Raw genomic sequence first — 26,540 nt, forward strand, 5'->3', positions numbered from 1 at the left:
TCCCGATATTCAATGTTTGTGAAACTAGGCTTAATTTTTCTACGCACGTTTAAATCAAATTACTTATTTAACTACTTTAAGTCGAAGTGAAAACTTAATGACAGTTCTTGTCAAATTGTAAATATCTATGCTTTTGTTTTAAAATCAACTAATACATGGTTTGTGAATTTCCTTCTTTTGTGGATTCATTGCCATTTTCAAAAGAAGGAAAATCTGCCTTTTTTCTTAAAGAATGAATATCGCGATATGTTATTTGTTTACGGCTTCTCTAATGGAAATTTGTGGAGTTGTTGTGTTAGAGAAGATAGATCTACAAGTACTCACTGTATTGGTGCTCAAAAGATCAAGAAATATAAAATTTGAAAATTTTCAATTTTTGTGGTTTTCTTTCTTTTGCCCATGATATTGCTGTGAAAACAAATAGCTATCACAAAAGTAAGTATATCATTGGAAATCATATTAAATGCAGTAGTTTTTACTGAAAAAAAAACATGTCCCTATTTAGCAAATTTTGGAAAAACGACAACGAAGAAGATACCACTAATTTTGCACATTTCCCAAATGTTACATTTAACTTCTGATAACACCCGGTATAAAAAATTACTAAAAAACTTAAATATACCCATCCTATAGCAAATTTAATTATCTTTCAGATGGTATATGTAAATTTTATGTGGTGGTAAGAATAACGGAGATATTTTTGTTTATATGAAAAAAAACAAAGACATTTGATAAAATCAAAAAATGTTAAAAAACCAGAAGAATTAACAACGTTTCGAAAAAATGTTATACCAATTTTTTGTTGCAAATGACTTGTATAATGACCTCTTAAAGTTTGGCGGTTTTTATAGTAGACACCTTGTATAGAAAACGGAACGTAGCATTTTTCTGAAATCTTGGTAACGATGGTAACAGACAAAATAATACAGACAGAATAAATGCAAACAAGATTTTACCTTGAACAACTTCATCAGGCTGTGGGCTGGTGACATACTCCACAAATGGTCTGGACAAGGCCAACCAATCGCTCCCACCGTCCACTTGAATACCAGCGGGCAATTTCCGGTTTCCAACTCTCCACATTCGATATTCGCACTCGACGAATGTTTTATCCAGGCCTTGCTTTTGAAGAAACCTCTGAGCCTAACAATAAGAATTAAATATAATATAATAAATGAGGAGGTTTGAAATAAAACCGAATAAATCCATTTTTTACAAAAATTTAGTTAGCGACGAATATTGGTTCATCTTGCTGAATTACATCATATCAGCTAAATATTGGCGTGCCAAAACGAATAAATCCTACTTAATTTTAATAGCAATGTTTTAATCACATGTATAATTTGAATAATAGATTGTCGGTACAGTAAGTAGTGTAAACATAAACATTGGTTGCGGTAGTTTGATTGATGTGGTTGAGTTGTAGTCGTGCTGTATATTATTTCAGGTTTAAACTGTTCTTTTAGTGGTTTTTAAATAAAATAAATACAAGCTGCAGTAATAGGTCCTAAATAAAAAATACGGAGGAACATTTTTTGGGAGAGGGAGCAGAATAAGGGAAAAATCCCCGGAAAAGCTAAGAGGAAAACATGAAAGGTAAGATTAAGTATAAAAGTTTTAAAATAAAAAAAAATAGTTCTTAGGCAGTTAAATTTTTTTTAACATTATTTATTTTATTTTAGATACGAAGATCCAGATCCAGACCTAAAGAAATTTAAGCGTCCTTGTCTATATGATAATAAAACATATCGATGCCAAAATGTTAAAATATCAGATATTAAAAATGTAAGAAGCTAGCTGTATAGCGTACCAAACAACAGTGTTCAAGATGTAAAACTTTGTCATATGATAAGCGTTTCTGGTACTGTAAGGAAGAGGTCTGTTAAAGATAACCCTTGACAAAGAATAAGGGCTGCAAACTTCTTTTTAAAAATTAAAAAGAACAGATCAGCAGAGGTAGTTAAAGTCTGCAGGACTTTTTTCGTGGCAGCAACAGTTGTTAAAAACTACAGGTTGTTTACAGTATGTAAGATTGTTGACTCAGGGGACTGTCCTAAACAGCGAAGAGGAGGTGACCATATTTCAACAAAAAGTTTGGACAAAAGGGAGAGAGTACGCGAATTCATTTGTAAATTGCGTGGCACTGAAAGTCATTATATTCGGAAAAAATCTCAAAGGGTTTATTTACCTGCCCATCTAAGCATTAAAAAGTTACAACGTATGTATAATGAACAGGCTAAAAGTAAGTACCAAGTTGGCTACCACACGTTTAGAAAGGTTTTTCTAACAAAATTTAATATTGGATTTTCGTCCCCGGCTTCTAATACCTGTTCCCACGCGTCTAAAGCATTTAATTAAGTCTGAAAAAGGCCAAAGAGAGAACACCAAGTATATGACTGAATATCAGGTTTATAAAAGAAGAGCAAAAGCGTTTTAGGAGCTTCGTAAGCAAGAGCCAGAAAATTCCCTGACATTCTGCTTTGACCTGATCCTTGGAACTGGATAATATAACCCAGATTATATTGTTCTGCAATGGATGTGGGGGCTAGAACAAAAATTCCCATTTGATTCATATGGTAATGTTTTGGCTGTTCAAGTATTCTTCTGAAAATATCACAAAAGTTTGTATTATCTACCCAGTAAGAGGCCACGGTTTTATGCCAGTAGATAGAGTTTTTGGGCGACTTGAAAAGATATTTAAAAGCAATTTGGATAGGAGTGGAAAAGTGACGAAACTTTTTTGTGATACAAGAATCTGTTATGTGAAAATAAACAAGTTGAACATACTGCGGATATAACTAAGGAAGAAGAAGATCTAAGAAATGAGTGTGACTGTTTAGAACAAGAGTTTGCACTTCATATTTAAATGCACCGTTGGTTTTGCTATAATGTTTTTGTTAGTGTTGTGAGCAAAATCAAATAAATCCATTTTTATTTTTATTTTATTTTGTACAAAATTTTTTTTTAACCCTATAAGGCGTACTGGGTGAAAAATCAGCCACTTAAATTTCTATACTGTAGAATTTGCCGCGGAGGCTGATATTCGACCACATACGAGCATATTAGGTTCCTTAATGCGTGTAGTCAAAATATCAACCAAAAGTCATGTGGCGCGCAGAGCATCGTATAAGTGGTCGAATTTTAGACAATGCATCCTTAAAATGTTTACTTGAAATCAAATGTTGATATTTTGCACGTGTGTTGGTGTTTTTCATTTGTTTTAGACAAAAATAAACTGAGAAAAGGTAAGTTATAGATAGCTTACATATTGTTGTTAACGCACAAAGCATTTTGGTTTATAAGTTGATAAAATTTAACAAATAAAACAATTTAGCCCTCATTCAATGACATAACCTATTTAAAAAAAAATATATGTTTTTTTTTAAATTTTATTACTTTTCGAACATTTTGTATGTAGGGGTTTGGTAAATTTATTTTCTCTTTCCTAAAGGTTAGAACCTAAGGAAAAACCACCATTTATTGGGGTATGGCCTTGCGCTAAGAAAATACACTCGGCAAAAGTAATTATGAACCTTGAATTTATAGCAATATATTGAACAAATTTTTTGGTTCTAAATAACAGTTTAGAAAAAAAAAATTATTTCTGTTAGCTTATGATAACCACTGGGAAATGCTATTTTTAATCTCTATTAGATCAAGTATGCTTTTTTTTACTTTCATATGTAATTAATTTTCAAATACCTATACATAGGTATATTCCTAACAATCCTAAGTAAGGAATATTTTAATTTTTTGTTTATACTGAAGTTTTTACTTACTGAAGATTTATATTTGAAGGTTCATCATGTCCGAAATAAATATTAGCGATTTGGACGATATGCAACCTGAAACACTCTTCGATTGGCTGGATGGTATAACAGACGAGCAAGCAGAGGATTCGGATATTGGAGGTGATAGCGATGCAGATGATCTTCCAAATATGACTATTAGCAGAAACAGCAGGCCTAGCAGATACTCTACTCATAATTCTCCTCCAAAATCTCAATCAGTTGGTACTTTCATTACTGCATATACAATAATACCGAAATATTCTCAAAAATAAATTATTTTTAGAACTACCTGAAGACAGAAGAATAGATGCTGTGCAAATTCAAACTGATTCAACTGAGCTTGCGGATACTAATCAAGCTACCAACTTGGATCATGACACAAATTTTGGTAAACCTAGCTGCTATAGGTTATGTGATCTTATAAATTTTTATTTATTTTTTTAGTTTTTGATTCTGACGATTCGGTCAAGGATCCAGACTACGTCGATCCTGAGACAGAGGAGAGAGCGCGATTAGTGATAGCGATAGTGTCATGAGTGAGTCTGAGGCTGATCTGTTAGATAATGATTTTGATTTTGGGAAAACAGCCACTAATCCCGATAAGTTTTTTAGATATGATTTTAGAGAGAAAACTGGATCAACTTTAAATAGTGCTACTTTGAAATCTCCTCTAGATTTTTTTTTGCAATTGTTGGGGCGTGACAGGCTAGAAATGATTGTAGAGCAATCAAATTTATACGCAACACAGTGCGGTAAAAAGCTTGACTTGAATGTAGAAGAACTAAAAGCCTTTTTGGGAATTCTTATAATTTTCACAGCCTACCTAGCATGAAACTTTATTGGTTCACTGACAAAAATTTTAAAGTTGATAGAATTATAGATTTGATGACACAAAAAAGATTTCTTCAACTATTAAGATTTTGTCATTTGAACGACCACAACACACAACCACCACAACACCCAAATGCCAAGAAGAGGAGAACCGAATTACGATAAATTGTATAAAATTAGACCATTACTCGATATTTTGTGTCACAATTTTAAAAGATCCTCCATTCCAAAAAGACATTGTGCAATTGATGAAAGTATGGTTGCTTTCAAAGGGCGCACAACACGGAAACAATATATGCCAATGAAACCGATAAAGCGGGGTTTTAAAGTCTGGGTAATGGCGTGCTCTACTAATGGGTATATGATTTCCTTTCCAGTCTACCAGGAAAACAAGAAACACAGACTGAAAATACTTTAGGTGAACGAGTTGTAATGGATCTTTCCGAACCTTTCTGGCATAAGGGATATTGCCTATATGTCGACAATTATTTTACAACATTTAACCTTGTAAATAAATTATTACAACAGGAAACATTTGCATGTGGCATATTCAAAATTAATCGTAAACACTATCCCAAGTCCCTACTAAAATTAGATAAGGGTATGGGTATTGGAGACCATGATTTTGCTCAATCAAAGGACATTTCCGTCGTAAAATGGAGAGATAGAGGAAAAAAATTTGTAAACGTAGTTACATCTATGCATAATCCTCAAGATTTACATGTTGTTAAAAGAACAAATAAAGTAGGCATTAGAGAAGAAGTAAGCTGTCCAAGAGCTATTGCCGATTATAATAAATACATGGGCGGTGTCGACAAGTTTGACCAGATGCCTTGATGTCTGCCTATTCCAAAGCATGGAAACCTCGTAAATGGTGGATAAAACTTTTTTATTATCTCAGTGACTCTGTCGTTGTCAATTCTTATATTATCTATAAGGATTCACTAAAGCCCTAGGAAAAACCTATGTCTCAATTGAAATATAGGAGTATTTTAGCGGACTCACTCATAGGAGAGTACTGTAGCAGAAAGGGAAAGGGGCCCATAGTGTCTGGTGACAGAAAGCTAAAAAAAATTGGGGGTAGAGTAATCTCGGTTGAAGCGAGTATAAGAGTTACAAATGTTGGCTCTCATCTTCCTATCAAGGGCAGTTCTCGTCGTTGCGCTTATTGTAGCACCAAAACTAAACCAAGACGTTCCCAGATAATTTGTATGCGGTGTGATGTTGCCTTATGTTTGGAATGTTTTGCTCCTTATCATCAAAACTAGCTTTTTCATCTCATTTTCTTAAGGTTAACCTATATTTTTGTGAAATAAATGTTTTAAGATTCAGAGCAAAATTGTTTTATTACTAAAAATAAGTGATTGAAATATTGCCTATAAGATATATATGGGGTTTGAGGTCCATAAGGTGCACTGGTTGAATAATCGACCACCCTTTTAACAAAAAACTGTGGCATTTTGAGAAAAAAAAAAGATTTATTATACCTTTATTTTAGCGCATTAAATACGAATTTTACAAAAAAAAAGAAATTAAAAAGAAAAAAAGTACTGCGCCTTAAAAGGTTAATTTATATTCTAGAAAATGCTTTGTCATGATTTCTCTAATAGTGCTTGCTAGTAAGAAAAACAAAAAAAATACTACTTTTCTCGTTACAGAAAAATAGTATTTTTCCAAAAATCATTTTAGGTAGATTTATTCGGTTTTGCTCTAAACCTCCTCAAATGTAATACTGAAAAGAGAGTATATGGAAGATTAATGGTAACAATTTGTAAGCCTTGAGGGTCTGATAGATCACCGGATATCGTCAAAAACTTTTGAAAAATATAATGGCATAAATGGAAATTTTATAATATTTTAATAAAGATAAATACTTTTTTAGATATTTTAGTTGCTAAATAAGATATAAATTAAAATTGTTTATAAATAAGGACAAATATATAAAAATTTAGCAAATCACTAATTGACTCTTTTAGACTTAACTGCACCTCTTGATAAGATCTAATACTCCATTTCCAAATGGAGACTGTATATGAAACATATTTTACAGAATTTGATCAATTTAACTTCCAAAAAAAAAGTAAAAACCTAAATTAAATATAAGAAAACACAGAAGCAATGACCACCCTGCGGGGCTCTCTAGAGCACACTACAATGTTACTTGATCTGGCATTACCCAATCAAAACTGATCAAATCTGAGAGGAATCTACTAACTAATTAACCATATAATTGGAAAATCCGAAAAGACTAAGCTTGCTCTGTAAAATACCATGAACAACCATGTCAAATGTCTTGGAGAACTGCTTGGGAACATACCCAAGATAAGGAGGGCCAATATAGGGATCTCCATAACCATGACAGATAGAAAGTTGGTTAAATAGGAATAATTTAGCGGTTTTGGGGGCTTAATAACATGCCGTTTTGAGATCTAAAAAATGCCGAGTAGTTTGTTGGGATATACAAAATCAAATTTTCACAAAAAAAAAACAATATTTTCTGTTAAGTTTATTACACCGACGTAGATTCTGTTATTTTGTACTTTTTTATTGTTATTGTTTGTACTTATGTTGTTATAAAACATGATTGAACTTCAACTTGTAATATTCCGTTAAATTTTCCATATTTGGAAAAAAAAGTTGATGATGGTGGCCTGAAGACGAACCGTCGGATCTAAAATTTAATAACGATATCTTAAAGAAGGAAAAAAGTGGCTATGAAAAAGTATCATTTATTTAAAAAAATCTTTTGTAATAAACTCAGCAAAAAATATTATGTTTTTTTCAAAAATTCGGTTTTTTTCGGTTCTCTGAGCACCCACAGCCGGTAAATTCTTCTCATTTAACCAACTTTCTATATCTCATGGTCATAGAAATCCCTGTACTTATCTTGAGCCCATTGTGTATCACATTTATTTGATAATCACTTTCCAATGTAGCCGGTCCTGCTAAAACATAAGCAAGTTTGTATACACAGTAGATATATCTGAGCAAAACCCGTGCTGCTGATTAACTGTGAGTTCCTTAGAAAAAGATGTAGTCTTAAATTAGGCTAGGCAAAGCCTTAAAATGGCCGAATGTATCCACACACCTCTGTAATTTTCTAGTTTGTTGTGATTGCCCGTTTTAAATATAAGTACCACGAAGCTGTACTTCCAAAGTATCGGAAACACTGTTGTTTATAGGAATTTTTTAAACAGAGTGAAGAGAGGATAAGAAACAGCACCAACTTCAATAAAAAAATAGTTTGGAACTCTTAATAAGTTCCAAAGCAAGTTTAAGTTTAAGCACAAATATTTTTAAATTAATTTAGGATTAGATATGCTAGGATTATCAAATCTCTATTAAATAAGATGATGATTGGACCCGATTAAAAAAATAATTTGCCAAAACAAATCTGATATTTTTTCACAGCCTATAAGCAGGTTATCAGAATAAAGAACATAGAATTAGAAACTTGGATTACTACTCTCGTACTATTAAGGTGGTGTCAAAAACTTGTCAAAACTGTAAGCCTGAATCCACATTGATACGTAATGACGAAACCGTTGGGACCACGTGATTGCTATCAGCCAATAACAGACCCGATTTTGGGTTTCTTATTGGCTGATAGCAATCACGTGGTCCCAACGGATCCGTAATTACGTATCAATGTGGATTCAGGCTCAATGGTGTTAAGTGGTTTTTAAGTTTGAAAACAAATTTTATTTTGCTGTTTAATTTTATTGCCACTTCTTTTTGTGTATCAATAAAAGATTTACCATTATTATTGCTGTTAAGTAAAAGATATAATTCATTAGTCTTTCGATTTGGCTTTTAAGGACTTTAAGAATTTTGGTTTGGTTTGGTTTGTGGTTTTAATGGCTTCTGCTACGAGGCAATCTGCCAGCACGATTTGGAGATTCGGGAAAACTGTCGGGTATGTACCCTGTTCCCCGAATCGATATTTTCACAATTTTTAATACTGAAATGCACGGTGACGCCTCCCCTACGATGCATCCGGCCTGGCTACCGGCGTAAATAGGTTCAGCTACCACTGGCAAAGGGCAAGGGCAGGAAAGGGTCTAGGAAGGGTTCCAAAGGATAGGAAAGAACGACCACGTGTTGACTGGGTGCAGGATGACGCGGAAGTACTTTACTTTACTAATATTTTCACTAAATTTACTTCTTAAAGGCACGTTATATCCAACGGCAAGGGGTAGGAAAGGAATCCGAAGGATAGGAAAGGAATAGAACGACCACGTGTTGACTGGGTGAAGGATGACGCGGGAGTGTTTAAGAATTTTATTTCCAGAAATTTTTCAGAGTGAGGTTATGTTGTGTATGTTTTTTCACGTCTCTAAATTCGTTAAATAATTAAAGATTTATGCCTAAGATTGGCTTGTGTCTAGTATAATTATATTTTGTGAAGTCAACGCTCGGTTAATTGGTGGTTTTTCGCGGCAGCCTGTGGTTCTCTGCATCAGACCGTACGAAGTCGAATTTAAGGCTACTGACTTTTTTGCTTGTTTTTGTTTTGACTTTAGTCATGGCCAGTAGTCGGCAGTGCCTCCAGTTTTGCGGCCGTAGTTCGGCAATGGTTTGGCGACACTAAAAGTAAGTTTCCTAACTTAACCGGTCCTCCAGTTGTGCCGGTTACCGTTCCATAACTATACAATTTCTGAAATTAGGTTCGGTTATGAAACGCGGTTCCTGAAAAATTGGTTGCAAATGTCAACCGAAACCACCGATAATTTTTTTCGGTACCTTCGTTTTTTCCTACGGATGTCGTGGTTTAAACATATTTATATTCTGAGTTTAATCTACGACATCCGGAAATGTGTTTATAGATTATGTTATGAAGTTTTGGTTTGATTTTTTCGTTTGGTTTTTTTCTGTTTATGAAATTTGATCATTTGATTATTTCAATTCATTGCATTCAATACACTTGATTGCAATTTAAATCCAGGACTTGATCTTGAAATAATGGAGATGTGTATTCGTAAATTTTTTCCATCATTGCTTAGGAGCAGGAGCTCAAATATAACAACAGCATTTGCATTAATTATGGGTATTATAAATAATAATAGGTACCTATAACACAAAAATGGAATTTATAACATAATATCAAGAAACGAAAACAAGACGAACGACCAATGAGTAACCAGAGCGTTCCATTTCAAACCGATATTTTCAGGAACCGTAAAAATACCAGTTCTAACCGATGATTCACCAAGGTTCGGTTACAGAACTTACCCTAAAACTAGAGCTACGGTTAAGGGCTGGGCTTTTGGAACCTTTGAGCAGATTTCTGTACAGAACTGGAATTTTTTTGCGATGCCTTCGATTGACGATGAGAGGTTTTTTTGTAATTCTTGCAAGGAAACCTGATATTTTAAGGAGAGCAAATCTTTGCTTTTTGAATGTCCCTGTGACAGATGTAAGAAGGTTTCATGCCGAAACTGCAGTAGGATTTCCTCGCAAGAGATAAGATATGCTGTTGCTAAGTCAAGAACGGTTATAACTTGCTGTAAAGACTGTATTGATCAGTTTGCCCAACTGTTAACAGTTGACAAAGGGTAACTAAAATAGTTTCGGTCATCCTCCACTAAATTTATTTGAAAAACCAGTTATCCTACATGTTTCGGACATATAAGATGTCCATCATCACGGATATACAAAGAGGGTTTTCTTCACAACACATAAAAAGCTACAGTGCTTCTGGCAAAATCAAAGGTTAAAATTACTAACAATAAATAAAACGGGCATATTAAGATGCATGAGAAAGTGACTAAACAGGGTCTACACAAACATTAAAATCACATAATTACCACACTAGGATAATTCATGATAATTCATTCACCAATTCATTATAATGTTTTGGGGATCTCATGCAGAGTCAATAAAAAGAACATTTGTTATTCAAAAAAGAATTGTACGGACAATATGTGGATTCGCTTTTCGAGAGTATTGTGGTCCTTTATTTCAAAAATTAGGAATCATGACAATATATTCTCTTTACTTGTACAAAGTATGCTGTTTTGCCTCCAAACACGAACATCTCTTTCAAAAAAATTGTGATGTAAATATTAACAGTAATAAGACAAGACAAGACATAGATTCGATTTTACAGTGCCTAGACATATAAGACAACCATGTGTGAAATCAGTCCCTATTATGTGTGTCAAAATATACAATACATTACCCGATGAAATTAAGAAGATAAAGGGGTACAGGCAGTTCAAGCTAGTAGCAAGAACGTTTTTTGTTCAGCCCCCTTTTGTTCAGTGGGTGAATACATAACTCATTCAGATAAGCTTAATCTGTTTGGTTTTAACTATCCATATTGCTAGCAGGTTTTTTTTTTATATTTACCTAGTTTGATAAGTCTGTGTCTGCTGGTGTAGTTAGTGTTAAGTGGTGTCTTTTCCTTTTTATTTTACTTAGCTCTAACTATTTTAATTTTAAACTTTTTAACTTAATCTTAATTCTAGTACTATTCTCAAATAGACGACCTTATATTACTTATGTAATCAAAAGAGCAATAAATGAATTTGAATTGTGTGTAGAAGAAATTAATTACCTCTCTTCCATGTGATTTCACAAAATTCATTCCCTTATTGGCACTCAAAAACTGAGAGAGCTTATCAATACGTTTTACTGGCAAATCTGATTCGCTAAGGTTCACAATGAATTGCCAATCCCATTCTGGTATCGCCAAAACCTCCTTCATGCAAGAAAGAAGCATTTGGAGTAGCGATGCTCCGCCCCATATGGTGGCAAATCGGTTTCTTGTAAGGCGAATATTTGGGAAGCTTTCCAGGCTGAGAAGTTCTCGGAAAAGGTAGTCTTGGCGCTAAAGTATACATTTATTTATTGGACATAAAACATTAATGTGTTACGTGTACTTACAATATCTACATGGATATAATAATAATGTTCCCTATGGTATATATTCTTCAAAAGCCTAATGACTTGTCTCAAGGCTCTTCCATTAAGTGTTAAAAGAAACACTATTTTAGTAGATTTTAGTTCATTCGTGGTGTTATTTGCAGTTTGTGGAACAAATTCTGCAATAAAGTTTTTAAAATTAGACTTTTTATTACTACCTATAAACCTGAAATGCATACATTTATTGCCAGAATGATTTAAACTGTTGTAAAATAAGGTAATAATATATTAAAGTATCCTATATTTAGTTTAAATATCGTGACTAAATTTTAATCACTTATTATAATTAGGATAAACTGAAAACATCATGAAAAAGGATAATCAAAGCAATTCTCAGATATGATTTTTTAATAGGTCTAACCATTCTTACTTTTAATTCCTGTTTGGTATATGTTAATGGTAAAGTAGCCTCCACAGGTCTCATGCGGATCCCCAGGGCATTTCATATTGCATGATGAATCTGGTATTTTTGAGCTAAGAGGAGGGCTATCTGATCCACAAAAACATTCTTGTCTAAAAACGTAATAAAATTCAATTGAAAAATTCTTATATTACAGTAATTTTCTACAACTGAACAATGAGTGTCATCAGAAGCAGAAGTGTATTATTAACAAAATCTTATTTATTTATTTTTATTTATTTATTTAATGCTCATTAATGCTTACAGTGCCAAAAGAAAAACACTTACATAGGTTAATATTCAAGAAATTAAATTTAAACTAACCTAACTAACTTAAAAATAAATAAATAAATAAATAAGCCTTTATATTACGGAAATAAAAAAATTACAATAACAATTATAAATGCGGCGAGATCTAGCCTATGGCTACTCTATCTAACCGTACACTTAAAAATAGTACTTTAAAATAATATATATATATATACAAGTTCAAACTATAAATTAGTAACTATAATTAAGCTTATAAAATAACACGATCCTACACAGACATAATCATATACATTTAATCAAGTAATATAGTTAATCAAAAAGTGAAAAAAAGAAAAAAAAACATGATTTTCGTAAAATACTAAACTATAAACTACTATTAAAATGGAGTTTGGCAGCTTTCTTGAAGGTAAGCGAGTGAGTGCTTACACTTCAAATCATGAGGCAACGCATTATAGATTTTAACACAGGTATAGCTAAATGAGGCTTGAAATTTGGTAGTTCTACACTTTGGGACACAAAAAAGTTTAGAATGACGCATATCACGACCATGAATGCTACTGCAGCTTACCAGCTTCTCATACAAGTACCTGGGGACTCCACTGTGGACAGTTTTATAAATGAGACTAGCCATATAAACTTTGAATCGTTCTTCCAGCCTTAGCCATTGAGATTCGATAAATAATGGTGTTACATGGTCATATTTTTGCTTACAATAACTAAATTTTAGGCAAGCATTTTGTAATTTTTGCAAGCTATATTTATCTCTTTGAGCAAGGGCTAGCCAGAATAAAACGCTTCCATAACTGACCACTGAGAGGACTAATGATTGAGTTAACTTTACCTTAATGTTAGTTGATAAAAAATCTTTACACATGTACAAGACTTTTAGTTTATAGTAAGCTTTTTGTAAAATATTAGAACCATGATATTCAAAGTTTTTTTCGCAGCTACTTGGCTGCAGATTAACTCCCTGGATGGAGACATTCACGCCCAAATCATTCCACACAGGAATCCCAAAAACCAATAGTTTTGACTTGACAAGTTGAACATCATCCGCGTATTGATGCGACTTGCATGTTTTAAGAAAGTCAAGAAAATCAGACGTGTAAACTGAAAACAGAAGTGGTCCCAAAATACTACCCTGCAGAACTCCCTGACCAGTACTCCTTAGCCAAATAATCACAAAGAAGATACAAAGCTGAGTCATGTAGGCCAAAATATTTTAATTTGGCAAGCAAAATAAAATGATCAAGAGTATCAAATGCTTTACTATAGTCTAACAGCACCATTGCAGTAGCTTTTTTATTGTCCATAGCACGAAGAATATCATCGCATACATGCAATAGATGCAAACTAGGGTAATGATTAGTATCAGTCATACAATAAAATACAAGGACATTGCAGTAACAGACATACTGTAACTAACTAATGCTAAAGCAGTTAAAACAGTAACTGAGAATTAATTTTTTTAAAAGAATAGACTAAATAAAAATTAGGTATAAAAAATGTAACAATTAATAAAATAGTGTTTGAATTGCTATGGTACATAACAGTTAAAATTCGTGTTTTAAAAACTCGCCAAGGACGCCAAGGAATTTTAAAATTTTTTCCAGTGCCCTCTGTATCCCTAACACGACAAGAAAAGGTCATTTCCTGAGTTTTAGAGGAGTTTAGAAAAAGTTTATTGCAAGAGAACCATTGTTCAGCCCTCGATAATGCCTTCCTCCTCATACCCTCAGCCTCTGCGCTACTTCCAGCAGAGCAGGCAATTGTGGTATTATCAGCGAAAAGAACAAAGTGCAATCCAGGGTAAGTCATTGATATAAATTAGAAACAACAGTGGTCAAAGGAGCAATCCCTGTGGCACCCCAATCCCCAATAGCCTTTCCTCCGAATCAACCCCACCCACACGGACTCTCTGGAACCGTTGACTGAGGTGACTTTTTATGAGAGAGACACTTTTTGAGTCAAAGCAATAATGAGGCAGTTTCTTGATGAGGATGTCATGGGAAAGACAATCAAAGGCCTTACTAAGGTCGCAAAAGCCAGCAGCCACAGAATCACCGCCCTCAAAGGAATCATAGATATAATTTGAAAGATCTAGTATTCCCATTGATGTATTCAGGTTTGCTCGGAAATCAAACTGCCTATCGGTGAGAAAGTTATTGGATTCAAAAAACTGGGCAATTCTGATAGCCAAGCATTTTTCAAATATTTTTGAGAACAGAGGCAGTAGAGATATTGGTCTGTAATTGTCATATATACGGGATGTCCCCATTAAGGTTCATTTTCTAAACATGCAAAGTACAACTCACACAAAGCAAATTTTTCATAGACCAATAACAGAGGGGTATCCAAAACATGTTCAAAATGTTGGAAAGGGTTGACTGGGGTTTTCTATGCTCCCCTGATACTGTTAATGAAATAGCATCATTTTTTATTGGTTTGTTAGTGAATGCAATGGATGCATCATTCTCAGTAAAAAAGAAGAGTGTGGTGGGAAATTGTCAGGTCTCTTGGTTCAATGATCATTTAAAGCAAATGCGCGAAACCTTGCATTTCTTAAACTCCTTGTATAGCAATAATAAATGTCTAGAACTTGCAGAACAGGTCAAAATCTTTAGAAAAAGGTATAGGGAAGAAATTATACCTGCAAAAAGGGTGGTAAACTCTCAATATATACTACAGGCTGATAATAGAACGAAAGCTGCTTGGCAGATTGTAAATGGCCAAAGAAAGAAGGTGAATAGTGAGCAGCCAGTGGGTCTTACTGTATCCGAGTTCAATAAATTTTTTTCAGGTATAGCTGAGGAAACTCTCAAGAAGATTCCACTGGCCACGGTCACTGCTGAATCATTTATGGATCAGGCCTGCCTGTCGGGTGTCCCTGTGGGGGGTTTTTCTTTTAGTGAAGTGACGTATATACAAGTTAGAGATGCTATAAGTAATTTAAAAAATAAACATTCTAGAAACATATATGGAATGAATGTCCCTCTTCTAAAACAATCAAAAGAGCATTTAATATATCCTTTAACAAAGCTTTTAAATTTATGTATAAGGGAAGGCATCTACCCGAGTGGCCTTAAAATTCAAAAGATCATACCAATTTTTAAAAAAGGGAGTAGAAATGATTTAAATAATTACCGTCCAGTATCTTTGATTCCAATAATATCGAAGGTTTTTGAGCTACTTTTAAAAAATTAACTTTATATCTATTTTGAACAAAATGAAATCCTCAAAAACTTTCAGTATGGGTTTAGGAAAAAACAATCGACTGTTAAGGCTATACTTGATCTTCTGGAGTATGTGGTTGAGGGCTTTGAAATGGGGTCCCATGTTGGGGCAATTTTCTGTGACCTTTCAAAGGCCTTCAACTGCATATCCCATAGGATCCTTCTGAGCAAGCTTAAACTTTATGGTCTGATCCCGCCCAGTTTATAACTTCTTGAAACTTATCTTGTTGGATGTGTACAGAAAACCTGTTTGGGTGGAGCTTTATCAGAAGAATGCAAAATAACTCATGGTGTACCCAGGGTTCTATTTTGGGGCCACTCCTCTTTATTATTTATGTCAATGATATTGACAGGGCAATTGAGTCTATTCTTGCAGTACTAGTGTGCAAGAACTGGAGCTGATGCTGGTGGAGGTGAAGTCAGATTTGGGCAAGTGGTTCAGTGCAAATAGACTTAGCCTAAATGTCAACAAAACGGAGGAAGTCCTATTCTCTTTGAGAAATACAGAGGGTACCAATGTTGAGAGTTCGGATGGGGTGAGATTCTTGGGTGTTCACATAGATCCTACTATGATATTTGATAAGCATGTGGAGTTCATTGCAAATAAATTGGCAAAACAAATATTTCTTTTAAAACACTTAAAAGGCACAGTAAATAAGGATGTTTTGTTAATGGTTTACCATGCGCTAATACAGTCCACCTGCAATTATGGTCTCATGGCTTGGGGTCATGCACCTCAACCTAGGAGAATCTTTAAACTACAGAGAAGAGCTCTGAGGGTTGTCGAGGGTCTGGGTTTCGGGGACGATGTGAGAGACTCTTTCAAAAAACTTAAAATTCTTACAGTTCCATTACGGTATATCTTTGAATGTCTAATATATACAAAAAATAATTTACATAAATATACCCAGAGATCAGAAATTCATACTCACAGCACTCGACAAGTAGATTTCCTGGAAATGCACTTTCTAAGACTCAATAAATCTCATATCTCAACTACCTATTATGCCCCAAGCTTTTTTAATAAACTTCCTAATAATATTAAAGCTCTAAATGAAAAACTTTTTGCTGCCTCAGTAAAAAAATTACTTGCTGATAGAGCCTTCTATAGCTTTGATGAGTATCTACAAGCTCAACTGTGAAAATTGGTGAAAATGAAACAAAAATAGGTTTTAGGAAATTGAAATTGATATTGGGGTCTCCAAAATTTTAACTGTTTGTAAATTGTGATTATTTTATTTAGTATTTGTGAAATTGTATCTTGGGTTTTATTTTTTTAATATTTTGGATAAGGATTTTAATTTGCAATGTAAAACTTTAATAATTTGTAAGTGAAATAATTTTTTATTATGTATTTATCTACTTGTGACGATTGTAAGAAAAATTTATTTTTTTTTTCATAAGCATGAATAAACTTTACTTTACTTTACTTTACAGTAACGAAATAAATTACAACAAAAATTAATAACCTAACTGTGACAATAAAAAAAATAATAACAAAATTTGCCAAATTTGTAAACAACATACTTATGAAAATAAATAAGAAATTAATAAAACTCGTGATTCTATAGACAATATAACCAATAAATTGACAATAAATTTAATCCAATTAAAAAAAAATATATTAAAATGTATACATATATAGTTATTGATTTTCAATAAACTCAGTCAAACATCACTTAAACCCAGAAAAACCCTTATCAATTATCAAATCAAATCGTTTATTTCCATCTACATGATAACAATGTATAGGAATTGTCAATAAAAAACTGCAGTGCTAATAAAATAGTATAAAATTACAAAGATATGAAAGGAAACAAATTTAACTAAATTTAGTCAATAAATTTACAGTTAAAGAACTCTGTCAACTAGTAAAAAGGACAGTCAGCTAACATGGTCCTAAGAGCTTTCTTAAAAGTTGGAAAAGTCGTTAGCTCTCTTTATTCTACATGGGAGATGATTAAAAATTTTGAGAGATGTAATTTCCGGACCACCCTGTACCTGCGACAACCGGGTAAAAGGGATGTATAATTTGCATTTTGAGTTTTATAAAAATTAAGATCTCCAGATCTCATGTGGTTTTTTAAGTACTTGACATGCGCACTCCAAGATATAGATGTTAATTATAGTTAGGATTTTTTCTGTTTTAAAAGTACCACGGCCAGTTTCTTTAAAGGAAAGTCTAAACATCGTACGTATAATGCGCTTTCGATTTATTAGTACTCATTCCTCCAATACTGGAGGAATTACCCCAAGCTAATAAGGCATAGGATAGAGTGGAATGCACTGAGGCATAATAAAAGCTTTTAAGTGTATATGCATCCACATAGTCTCGAAGCTGTAAGATGGCATAATTGCTGCGGGATAATCTATTGCACACAGATTCTACCTGAGGATCCCATGATAGATGTCTTTCAATTACAATTCCTAAGAACTTGGCGAAGTGTTGTTGGATGATGCTACTTGATGACTCCTCTCTAAGGAGTAAGCTCCAGTCCTGTATAGCTTGAATCAGAGTAAAAACAATGAAATTGGTTTTCAAACTATTCAAACAAAGACCATTTTTCTGGCACCACCCCGCAATATCAGCTATACACTTGGTGGCTTTTAAGTGGATAGACTGATAGTTAGTACCCAAGACAACTGCTGATGCATCGTCGGCAAAAAGTGTTTTCTAGCTGTCATTAACCAGGAGAGGCAAGTCATTAATAAAAAGTAAAAACAAAATGGGCCCAAGAACACTATCCTGTGGAACCCCAGTGATGACAATTGCCCAGTCACCTGACCACTAACTTTTAATCTAACAGCATGGGTTCTACCTGTGAAATATGATTCAAGCCATTTATAAGTCGGACCTCTTATACCATAATGAAAGATCTTATTTAATAGTAAGATCAAAAAAGATACCAACAGATTTTAACTTCAATTCAAAATGATTCAATATATTTGTATAAAGAGATATTATAGCATCTGATGTAGAGAGTCCAGACCTGAATCCAAACTGATGACATGACAGTATAGCAAAAGAACCTAAAAATGCAATAAGTCTTCTTTTAAAAGATTTTTCAAAGATCTTTGAGAATACAGACAGGAGAGCAATAAGCCTATAGTTACTCACTTCTGCTGTCTCCTCCTTTTTATGAAGAGGTATAACAACAGCTGTTTTTAGCTCTTTAGGAAAATATCCAAACTGAAATGATAAATTCAGAAGACAGGTAAGTGGAGAAATAATATGCTCAGCACATGCTAGCAATAAGTAACAAGGTACCTCATCTACACCAGATGACTTTTTCCTGGAGGAAGATTTTATAATCTCAAGTGTTGCACCTTCAGTGAGAGGGAATAAAAAAGAGATTGGGATAAACTGTTGAAAGGCACATTCATACCCATGGGTACCTGAAAATTATCTGTGATCTTTCAAACTGACTCTACAAAAAAAATATTAAAGGTATTAGCAATATTGAGGTTGCCAGTAACTTTCTTTCCATTATCAGTAACCAAATTAGGAACACACTTTGTTCCGCAACTTGAGAAGTTCGTGATTGAGTTAATAATTTCCCATGAGGCTCCAGTTATATTGTTAGAAGTAAGCAACTTTGTTGAATTATAGGCTTTTTTAGCATTTATGATATTTTCTCTATGTACATTTTGAACATATGGCCAGAGTGACCCCATTTAAACAAACAGTTCATCATTACAGAGCAGAAGTATCCAAAATATGCAGCCCTGAGGTTGCAAGTAAAAACTGAGGTGGACAAATTTCATATTAAGAATATACATTTTGATAACTTAGACAAGAACTCCTTAACACGGGACTGCCAGGTCAATCCTAAATCCAGAGTGTCAACAAAGAAAGTTACAACTTCATCCAGAGTCCATTGACCATGACTACAACTATTTGTTCTAATTTATAATAATAAGCCTTTATAAGCCTTTATTTCCAACAGGTAACTTGCCCAATAACAGGAAACAGTTGCAAAACAATGAAAAATATAGTTAAAAAAAAACACATACAAACAAACCTAAAAGTAAAGTAAAGTAAAGTCACAATCTCAAAAGTTATCCAAAAAATTAGAACAAATAACTATTAATATGATATAAAAACCCAATTATAAAAGTTTAACAAGATAATCACATATTCAACAAAATTGAATTAAATTAACTGCAATATACCTACCAACTATAACTTAAACACATGGGTCTTAATCCCAAGAGTAATGATCCACCAAGATATCGACAATCACATAAACCGGAGAGAAATTTATATCGCACATGTGACAGATCCGATTAAATATAGCGCATATTGTATATAGTGGCGATTTCAACAGGATGTTAATATGAGGCCTTGGCAGAAAGAATGTTAGGAGATGTCTAGCATTAAGCCTAGGCACCATGAAACATACACCAGAAAGAAGTACAGGACTATTAATGAATCCATTTAGTAACCCATGCAGGAATTTTACAGAGAACATCATTCTTCTGAGATGTAATGGATGTAGATTGAAGCGTTCCAATAGTTGCCGATGATCAAACCCTCTTACCGGATATATGCTATCCTGCCTGAAGGCCAAAAACTTAGCAAATCTACGCTGAACAGATTCAAGGAGACCAACATGATTCTGATAGAGCGGGTTTCATATAATGCAGCCAAACTCCAGTTTTGATCTCACAAAGCAACAGAAAAGCAGTCTTAATGTAGATTCCAAAGTAAAACTCTGAGAACTTCTAATTATGAACCCAAGCCTTCTCAGGGCTGCTATGTTGTTAAGTGTGGAATGAATGTAAATTCAGAGTCAAAGGTGATACCAAGATCAGTAATTTGCTCTAATCTACTCAAAATAATATCATTAATAAAGTAATTAAAATTTAAGGGTGTTTTTGATCTAGAGACATTACATCTAGACCACACTACATTTAGCCGCATTCAATTTGTTCTGATTTAAGCCTAATCCTTTTGATACTGCATGAATGATCAACTGCAATGTCCAGGCTCAATAGGTTGGTATCAACAATCAAGAATGTTAAATCTATTACTAAGCCTAATGCCTTATAAATCAGCATTCTTGAAAATCTATCTAGTTTGTGAAAAATTATACACTAAATCATTATGTCATTGGCTGTGGATCAAATGATCTTAGTGTGGATAAATATATTCTAGTATTCATTTTATTCACATATTAACTACTGTTTATATATTAACTTAATATTTTTGTTATGTCAACTTTTAGTTAATACATATTTACATAAAGCAACATTTTTTAATTAAAAATTTAGTAGATTTATAAATTATGTTCATAGATTTGTAAAAAATTGTATTTTATTTGTGACATTACGCAATAAAAGGGGCACCAAATTAAGGAACTTTAATATGGTCCATTCTTTGTTGAGCATGATCATAATAATTCATATACAATGCAGTCCGATAATAAGTGATCACAGAATCATGTCATTTTGCCATCTCCTACTGTGATAACAATTAGTAATAATTCTTTTTTAGACTAACCAATAGGCAAAGTACTCTTTTATTATAAGTTCAATCAGAGGTAAGACTAACAATTTAGAGGTATTTCTGGATCATCTTACAATTCCTCATCATTCTACAATTTTGTTGCTTACACAACAATGGTTAAAAGCTGATCAGATTCATTTTGAATTACAATATCATGGCTGAATAGTCTAGAAATAATCTTACACATGGTGCAATTCCTAATCTAAAGAATTTGAAGATGGAGTATTGTTATACCTGTAATCAAATACTTTTCATTTCAATAAAAAAAGTGCCTTAGGGATGACCAAAAAGGAAAAAACTTCATGTGGCAATCACGTGAAAATTACCTAACTAAAAAAATATGTTACTTACGAATATTGAACGCCAGCATAGGGAAAACCACTCTGCAAACACAAATTGATACAATATTTTGGTGAATTTTCATTTTTATTTACCCCCATGTACCCAGTTAATATTCTAAAATTTTTTTCATCTTTATAGCACCCTAGTTGCTTTCCTTTTACATAGTTTTTATTTGGACATGTTGACTGAATTTCCTGAGGATATAACTGGCCATTAGAATTAAGGCAAGAAATGTTTGCAATGATTTGTCTACACTTTTGGCTCTTTGCTCTGTTTAAGGCTGAGAGAGCCTGCTTCTCCGTGATTTGACATGGCAGTTCAATATTGAGTTCTTCTAATTTTAACATAAGACTAATATTGGCAGCCTTTTTTACTTGAGGGGCTAGCAAATTGGTTTCTTCATCGTCGCTACGTCTGGCAGAATTTAATGCTTCATTAAACGACCCTGAGTCCCTTTCCAAATCTGAGGGCTCCCAGGTCTCAGGTGAGAGGGAATTCTTATTTTGGGCGAAAAAATTTGCCACCAGAAGGATTTGAAACGACAAAATCACTATACCAATAATGAAACAGGTCCGGTATCTTCGTAGGTACTTGTTTTTGGGGCTACTTTTGACCATTTTGTTTTATTAGGGAATGACTTCATAGTCCGCACACCATCTATGAGGATCACTGTAAAGAATCTTATAGTCACGATTAAATTTCACGTTCAATCAATAGCACATTATTTAATAACATTTAGTCAATATATCGTAAAAAAAACGATAATATCTGGGTTTGGAAGAAATAAACATTATAAATTTTAATTTATTTGTTCCTTGACACTGACATTACTAAGACAACTCTGACAGATACCAGCTGTCCGCTGAGTAACAGCTGTCACTGGCTAATAGAAATGTAGCCATATCGATACTTGACATACATTACGGTTGCCAAACATTTGGCCTGTATTGATAGGGATATCGAAATATCAATACAAGCTTATTCCTGTGTTGGGAACACTGACTAAAGCGCAGTTGCCAAGCGTGTCGCCTATCGCTTTTTAATAAAAGCGATATCAATTTTCCTTTTGTCTACATTCCCCGTATTTGTGTTAAAGAAAACATGAAAATGCAGTTTACTATTACGGAGGTACTTATTAATAAGAATATAGCGATATGGATATTAGGTCAGTTCATATTCTTGTGTTTGTGACACTGAGAGTACAGCGCTGCCATATCTATGGCTTGTCTGTCATGCAAAATGTCAAAAATTGACATCTGAGTTTGTTTTGATTTTTACTTTTTATGTGTCAAAAAGGTCAAACTACGGGTTGTATGTTGATTATCGAATAAAAAAAATTGTTTATCAATTGCGGAGAAGCAAAAGGAAATTAAATATGATAAGAACATAAACCTGCTCCAATAGATAAGGACGTATCGGTCACAAATTACCAACATAAACATATAATAAAAAACCGGGCAAAAATCCTACTTTCAAACAAAGAGATCCAGTCATTTAATGGTTTAGTTACAGTATTTTATGATTTTAGAGCCTGAATCATGCGATTTCGCAACTTCATATCGTCGTTTAGGACTAGAAGGGCTAGAAGACCACTTACTGACTCTGTAAGCTTTGAAAACTTTTGCAATGAAACTGCCACAGGCCGTTGTACAGCTCCAAAGCTTAAGGAATCTTCTTTAAACAGCTCGTTTGAAATTTCACCCGCTAAAATAGATGTAAGTTCTAATAACTTGATCAACCGGCAAAAAAAATTTTGTATTTCAGGCCTACAACTATAAAAGGTTTGCTAGGGAACCTGAAACCTTGGAAATTGAAGGCACATCTTCCCGTCCAAACCTAGCCACTATTTTACTATTCATAATTCTTTCGGCTGTGTTTCTGATCCTTCCAATAATTTATTTACTAAATTGTTTTGATATCATTTATGAGCATCATAATCTAAAGCACAACCCTATTGTGCAACCAAATGGAGAACGCTATTATCCTAGTGAAGAGCTTCATAAGCTCTTAAATGATATACAAAAAGAGCATCAACGTAAAATTGCTCTACCATCTCCACCCAAGCCAGATTATGGAGAATGTAAATTGTTAAAAGATGATGAAAAATTTGACTGTTATCCTGAAGAAGGGGCTAATCAGGATGGGTGTGAAGCTAGGGGCTGCTGCTGGATACCTGCTAAAACCAAGCCCAAGAGTAAGAAAAACTTTTATAGAACATTCAATATTATGTCTATTGTGAGTATAAAAATGTGTATTTAAAATCTTTGAAATATTTAGGATACAAGAGTATTGCCCTAGATGTTCCTTACTGCTATTACCCACCAAACTATGAGACATACAAATTTTTAAATGTGACCCAAACAGCTTTTGGCTTAGTTGGATTCCTCAAGAGAAATTACAAGAGTGCTTATCCAAATGATGTGGAAATTATTAAGTTAATAGTGAAGTATGAGACTGAGAATCGCCTACACCTTAAGGTAACTAATTTATTTTTTTTTTGAAAGGGACATAGAAAATTCACAGGTGGGCAAAATCCAGTGGGTTTTTTACAGGTTGAGAAACCTCAATCAATTAAATTAAACCATCATTATTGGGTTTTTTGTTTTAAATTAATGGCAATAAATTTTGAAGTATAATGTGTATCAAAACATTGGAGGTAAAATTGTGCTTAAATGGCTCTGGGATTGATGCCAAATGTAACACACTCTTCAACAAAACCAAAAATGGATTTATTCGGTTTTGCTCAAAAGTATTGGATTTTGTTTGATTTTGTTTAAAATTTTATTACCAAGCTGCAATAAAAACATTGTTTTAAACAAGAGAGCTTTATTTCTTAAAATATTTAATCCAATATATTAAGAAAAAATAAAAGAACAAAAAAAAATTCTTTAAACAACACAGTCATTAACTAAAACCTAAATATGGAGTGCATATTCTTCCTCCAAGCAGTCACAATCATTGCTAATATTATCCTCTTCCTGAGAAATTTTCTCATTATTTTCACCTTCGTCTTTACACAGCAGTTTTTTGTACCATTCAAATTTTTCTTCACTTGCCCACTCTTTTCCAAATTGTTTTTCCATCAGATGTTTTACACTCTGAATTTTTTTTTGAGGAATGGTATTGCGCAGCGGGATCTCTGACAACGAAAAGTTCTTTAAATTCTTTCCTCTTTTATAGAGATATTTTTTAACTTCTGATTGGGCTTCGAATCGGTAGTGTTGGAAGCATGCGATTGATATCTTGATTTCTCCAGTTTTTTTAATGTGATTTTTTTGTAAACGAATTTGTTTTAAATTCGATATTCCTGCAACTTTATTAAGATAATCTTGTAATTCCTTGATATTGAAAATTTTCCACTCTGATCCTAAGACCTTAACATTTCCAACTTCAGAATAGTATCCAACATATTCTTCTTTAGAACCAATGGTTGGAGTTTTTCTAAATATTTTTTCCATGCATCCAAACACTCTGTCTGCTGGTAAAAAACTATGTCCTCTTACAGGGTAGGTAATGATAATTTCAATAATATTATCAGGAGAGTACTTTAAGAGCCAAAACATTAACATATGAGTGATGTGGGAATTTTTGTTTTGGCCCCCACATCCGTCGCAGAACAATCCTATATGAGTTATGCCAGTCAGGTCCAAAGCTGTTAGGTAGTCCAACAACGCAGATCCGATTTCGGTAGCACCTCTCCCAGATTGATCTTCCGTCCATATATAAAAAGTAGGATTTTTTGAGTTCATGGAAACACAGCAGAATGAATACATACTTATTTGGTGTGAATAAAATGCATCAGAAATAAGAGTGCGCGGTAGCGGCTGCACCTGTTGTAAATCAAAGCAAAATGTCAAAGAATTTGCTGGCTCTTCTTTACAGTGGGTATAAAAAGCTTGGCTTATTCTCTTATGAACTCTATATTTAGTCATATACTCTACTTTTTTCTGTGGGTCTTTCTCCGATTTAATGCGATATTTTAGAGGCGTGCACTGAGAACAGGTATCTGAAGCTGGAGATGAAAATCCAATGTTAAATTTTGTAACAAAAATCTTTCTAAACATTGCATAGCTAACTTTACACTGATTTTCAGCCTGTTCATTATAAATTTGGCCTTAACACTGAGATTGGGCGGTAAATAAATCCTTCTAGATTTGCTTCGATTATAATGACTTTCAGTAGCTCTTAATTTTCCGATAAACTGTTGAACTTTATCCCGTTTGGACAAACTTTTTTTTGAAACATGATCCCCACCACGACGTTCTTTGAAAATATCTCCTGAATCAACAGTCTTACAAATGGTAAACAATCTGTGATTTTTCACTGCTAGTGCAGCCATGAAGAAACTCCTACAAACCTTAACTACTTCTGATGATCGATTTTTCTTAATTTTCATAAAGGAATTCGCCGCTCTTGCTCTTTGTTGAGGATTTTCTTTTACAGATCTCTTATTTGTTTATTTTTACTTGTTCGCATTGATAAGTTTTGTTAGTATGTGAGCAGGGTCGCTTAAAACCATTTAAGTCTGGATCTGGATCCTGGTATCTGTAACAACAGAAAAAAAAATCTAGCGCATCCCCACGATTATTTTATTTTTTTAAATTAAATTCTAAAACAGAAAGAAAACAATTTTATTTGCTTGGTTACACAAGGGTTAAAATGACACGCCACACGTCTTGAATTAAACAAATTACCCCTTTCTTTCATACCCTAAGTAACACCTTTAAAAAGTAAATCTTACCTTCCAGGTTTTCCTCTCTGCTTTTTCTCAACCTTTTTTCTTATTTGGCTACCTTCATTGGCATCACATACGGCTACTGTTTCACCTATTATAATATCTTCATCCATATTAGTCTCCTTTTGGTATCGGCCAAATCAAAACAACACGTGCTTATATAAGAGCAAAAACAATCGAATGTAAATAGTATCCCGCGAAAATTACGCGAAACTGCGGCAAACGGCGCGCCGGGACAAGATTAATCAGAAGAGCACTACTGACTACTGCTAAAACTATACTGTTTTATCCCGTTAACACACAAAATATGCCGCCAAAAGCCGTAAAGACATTACCTTTTTTTATTCTAAGTTATACAACCTTGGTGCCATCTCTTGTTACGTTTATTAAATTTTCTGGATTTATTCGGTTTTGCTCGCATCGGATAGTTTATAAAGTGTAATTTAACAAAGTCAGTTGAAATCCGTCGCTAACTCATTTTTCATAAAAAGTGGATTTATTC

The 26,540-nt window shown here is 33.6% G+C and overlaps 2 protein-coding genes across 3 annotated transcripts in view; one reads left to right on the top strand and one right to left on the bottom strand.

Annotated features, from left to right (window-relative positions):
• LOC126739400 (xylosyltransferase oxt) overlaps positions 1–22,130 on the bottom strand; it is a 52,804-nt gene extending 30,674 nt beyond the window's left edge. Inside the window, exons 1-5 of the mRNA XM_050445067.1 lie at positions 21,313–22,130; positions 11,920–12,062; positions 11,511–11,668; positions 11,182–11,454; positions 957–1,143 (exon numbers count right to left, since the gene is read on the bottom strand). Coding sequence (XP_050301024.1) covers positions 957–1,143; positions 11,182–11,454; positions 11,511–11,668; positions 11,920–12,062; positions 21,313–21,920 — 1,369 coding nt within the window. The 5' untranslated portion in view covers positions 21,921–22,130. The remainder of the gene's footprint in view (positions 1–956; positions 1,144–11,181; positions 11,455–11,510; positions 11,669–11,919; positions 12,063–21,312) is intronic.
• A 458-nt stretch (positions 22,131–22,588) lies between these two features.
• LOC126739398 (lysosomal alpha-glucosidase-like) overlaps positions 22,589–26,540 on the top strand; it is a 63,232-nt gene continuing 59,280 nt past the window's right edge. Inside the window, exons 1-4 of one of the 2 annotated variants that reach the window (XM_050445064.1) lie at positions 22,589–22,760; positions 22,832–23,018; positions 23,068–23,497; positions 23,581–23,780. In XM_050445064.1, coding sequence (XP_050301021.1) covers positions 22,842–23,018; positions 23,068–23,497; positions 23,581–23,780 — 807 coding nt within the window. In that variant the 5' untranslated portion in view covers positions 22,589–22,760; positions 22,832–22,841. The other variant, XM_050445065.1, reaches the window with a different exon arrangement.

Source organism: Anthonomus grandis, chromosome 8 (genome assembly GCF_022605725.1).
Source record: "Anthonomus grandis grandis chromosome 8, icAntGran1.3, whole genome shotgun sequence".
Lineage (NCBI taxonomy): Eukaryota > Metazoa > Arthropoda > Insecta > Coleoptera > Curculionidae > Anthonomus > Anthonomus grandis.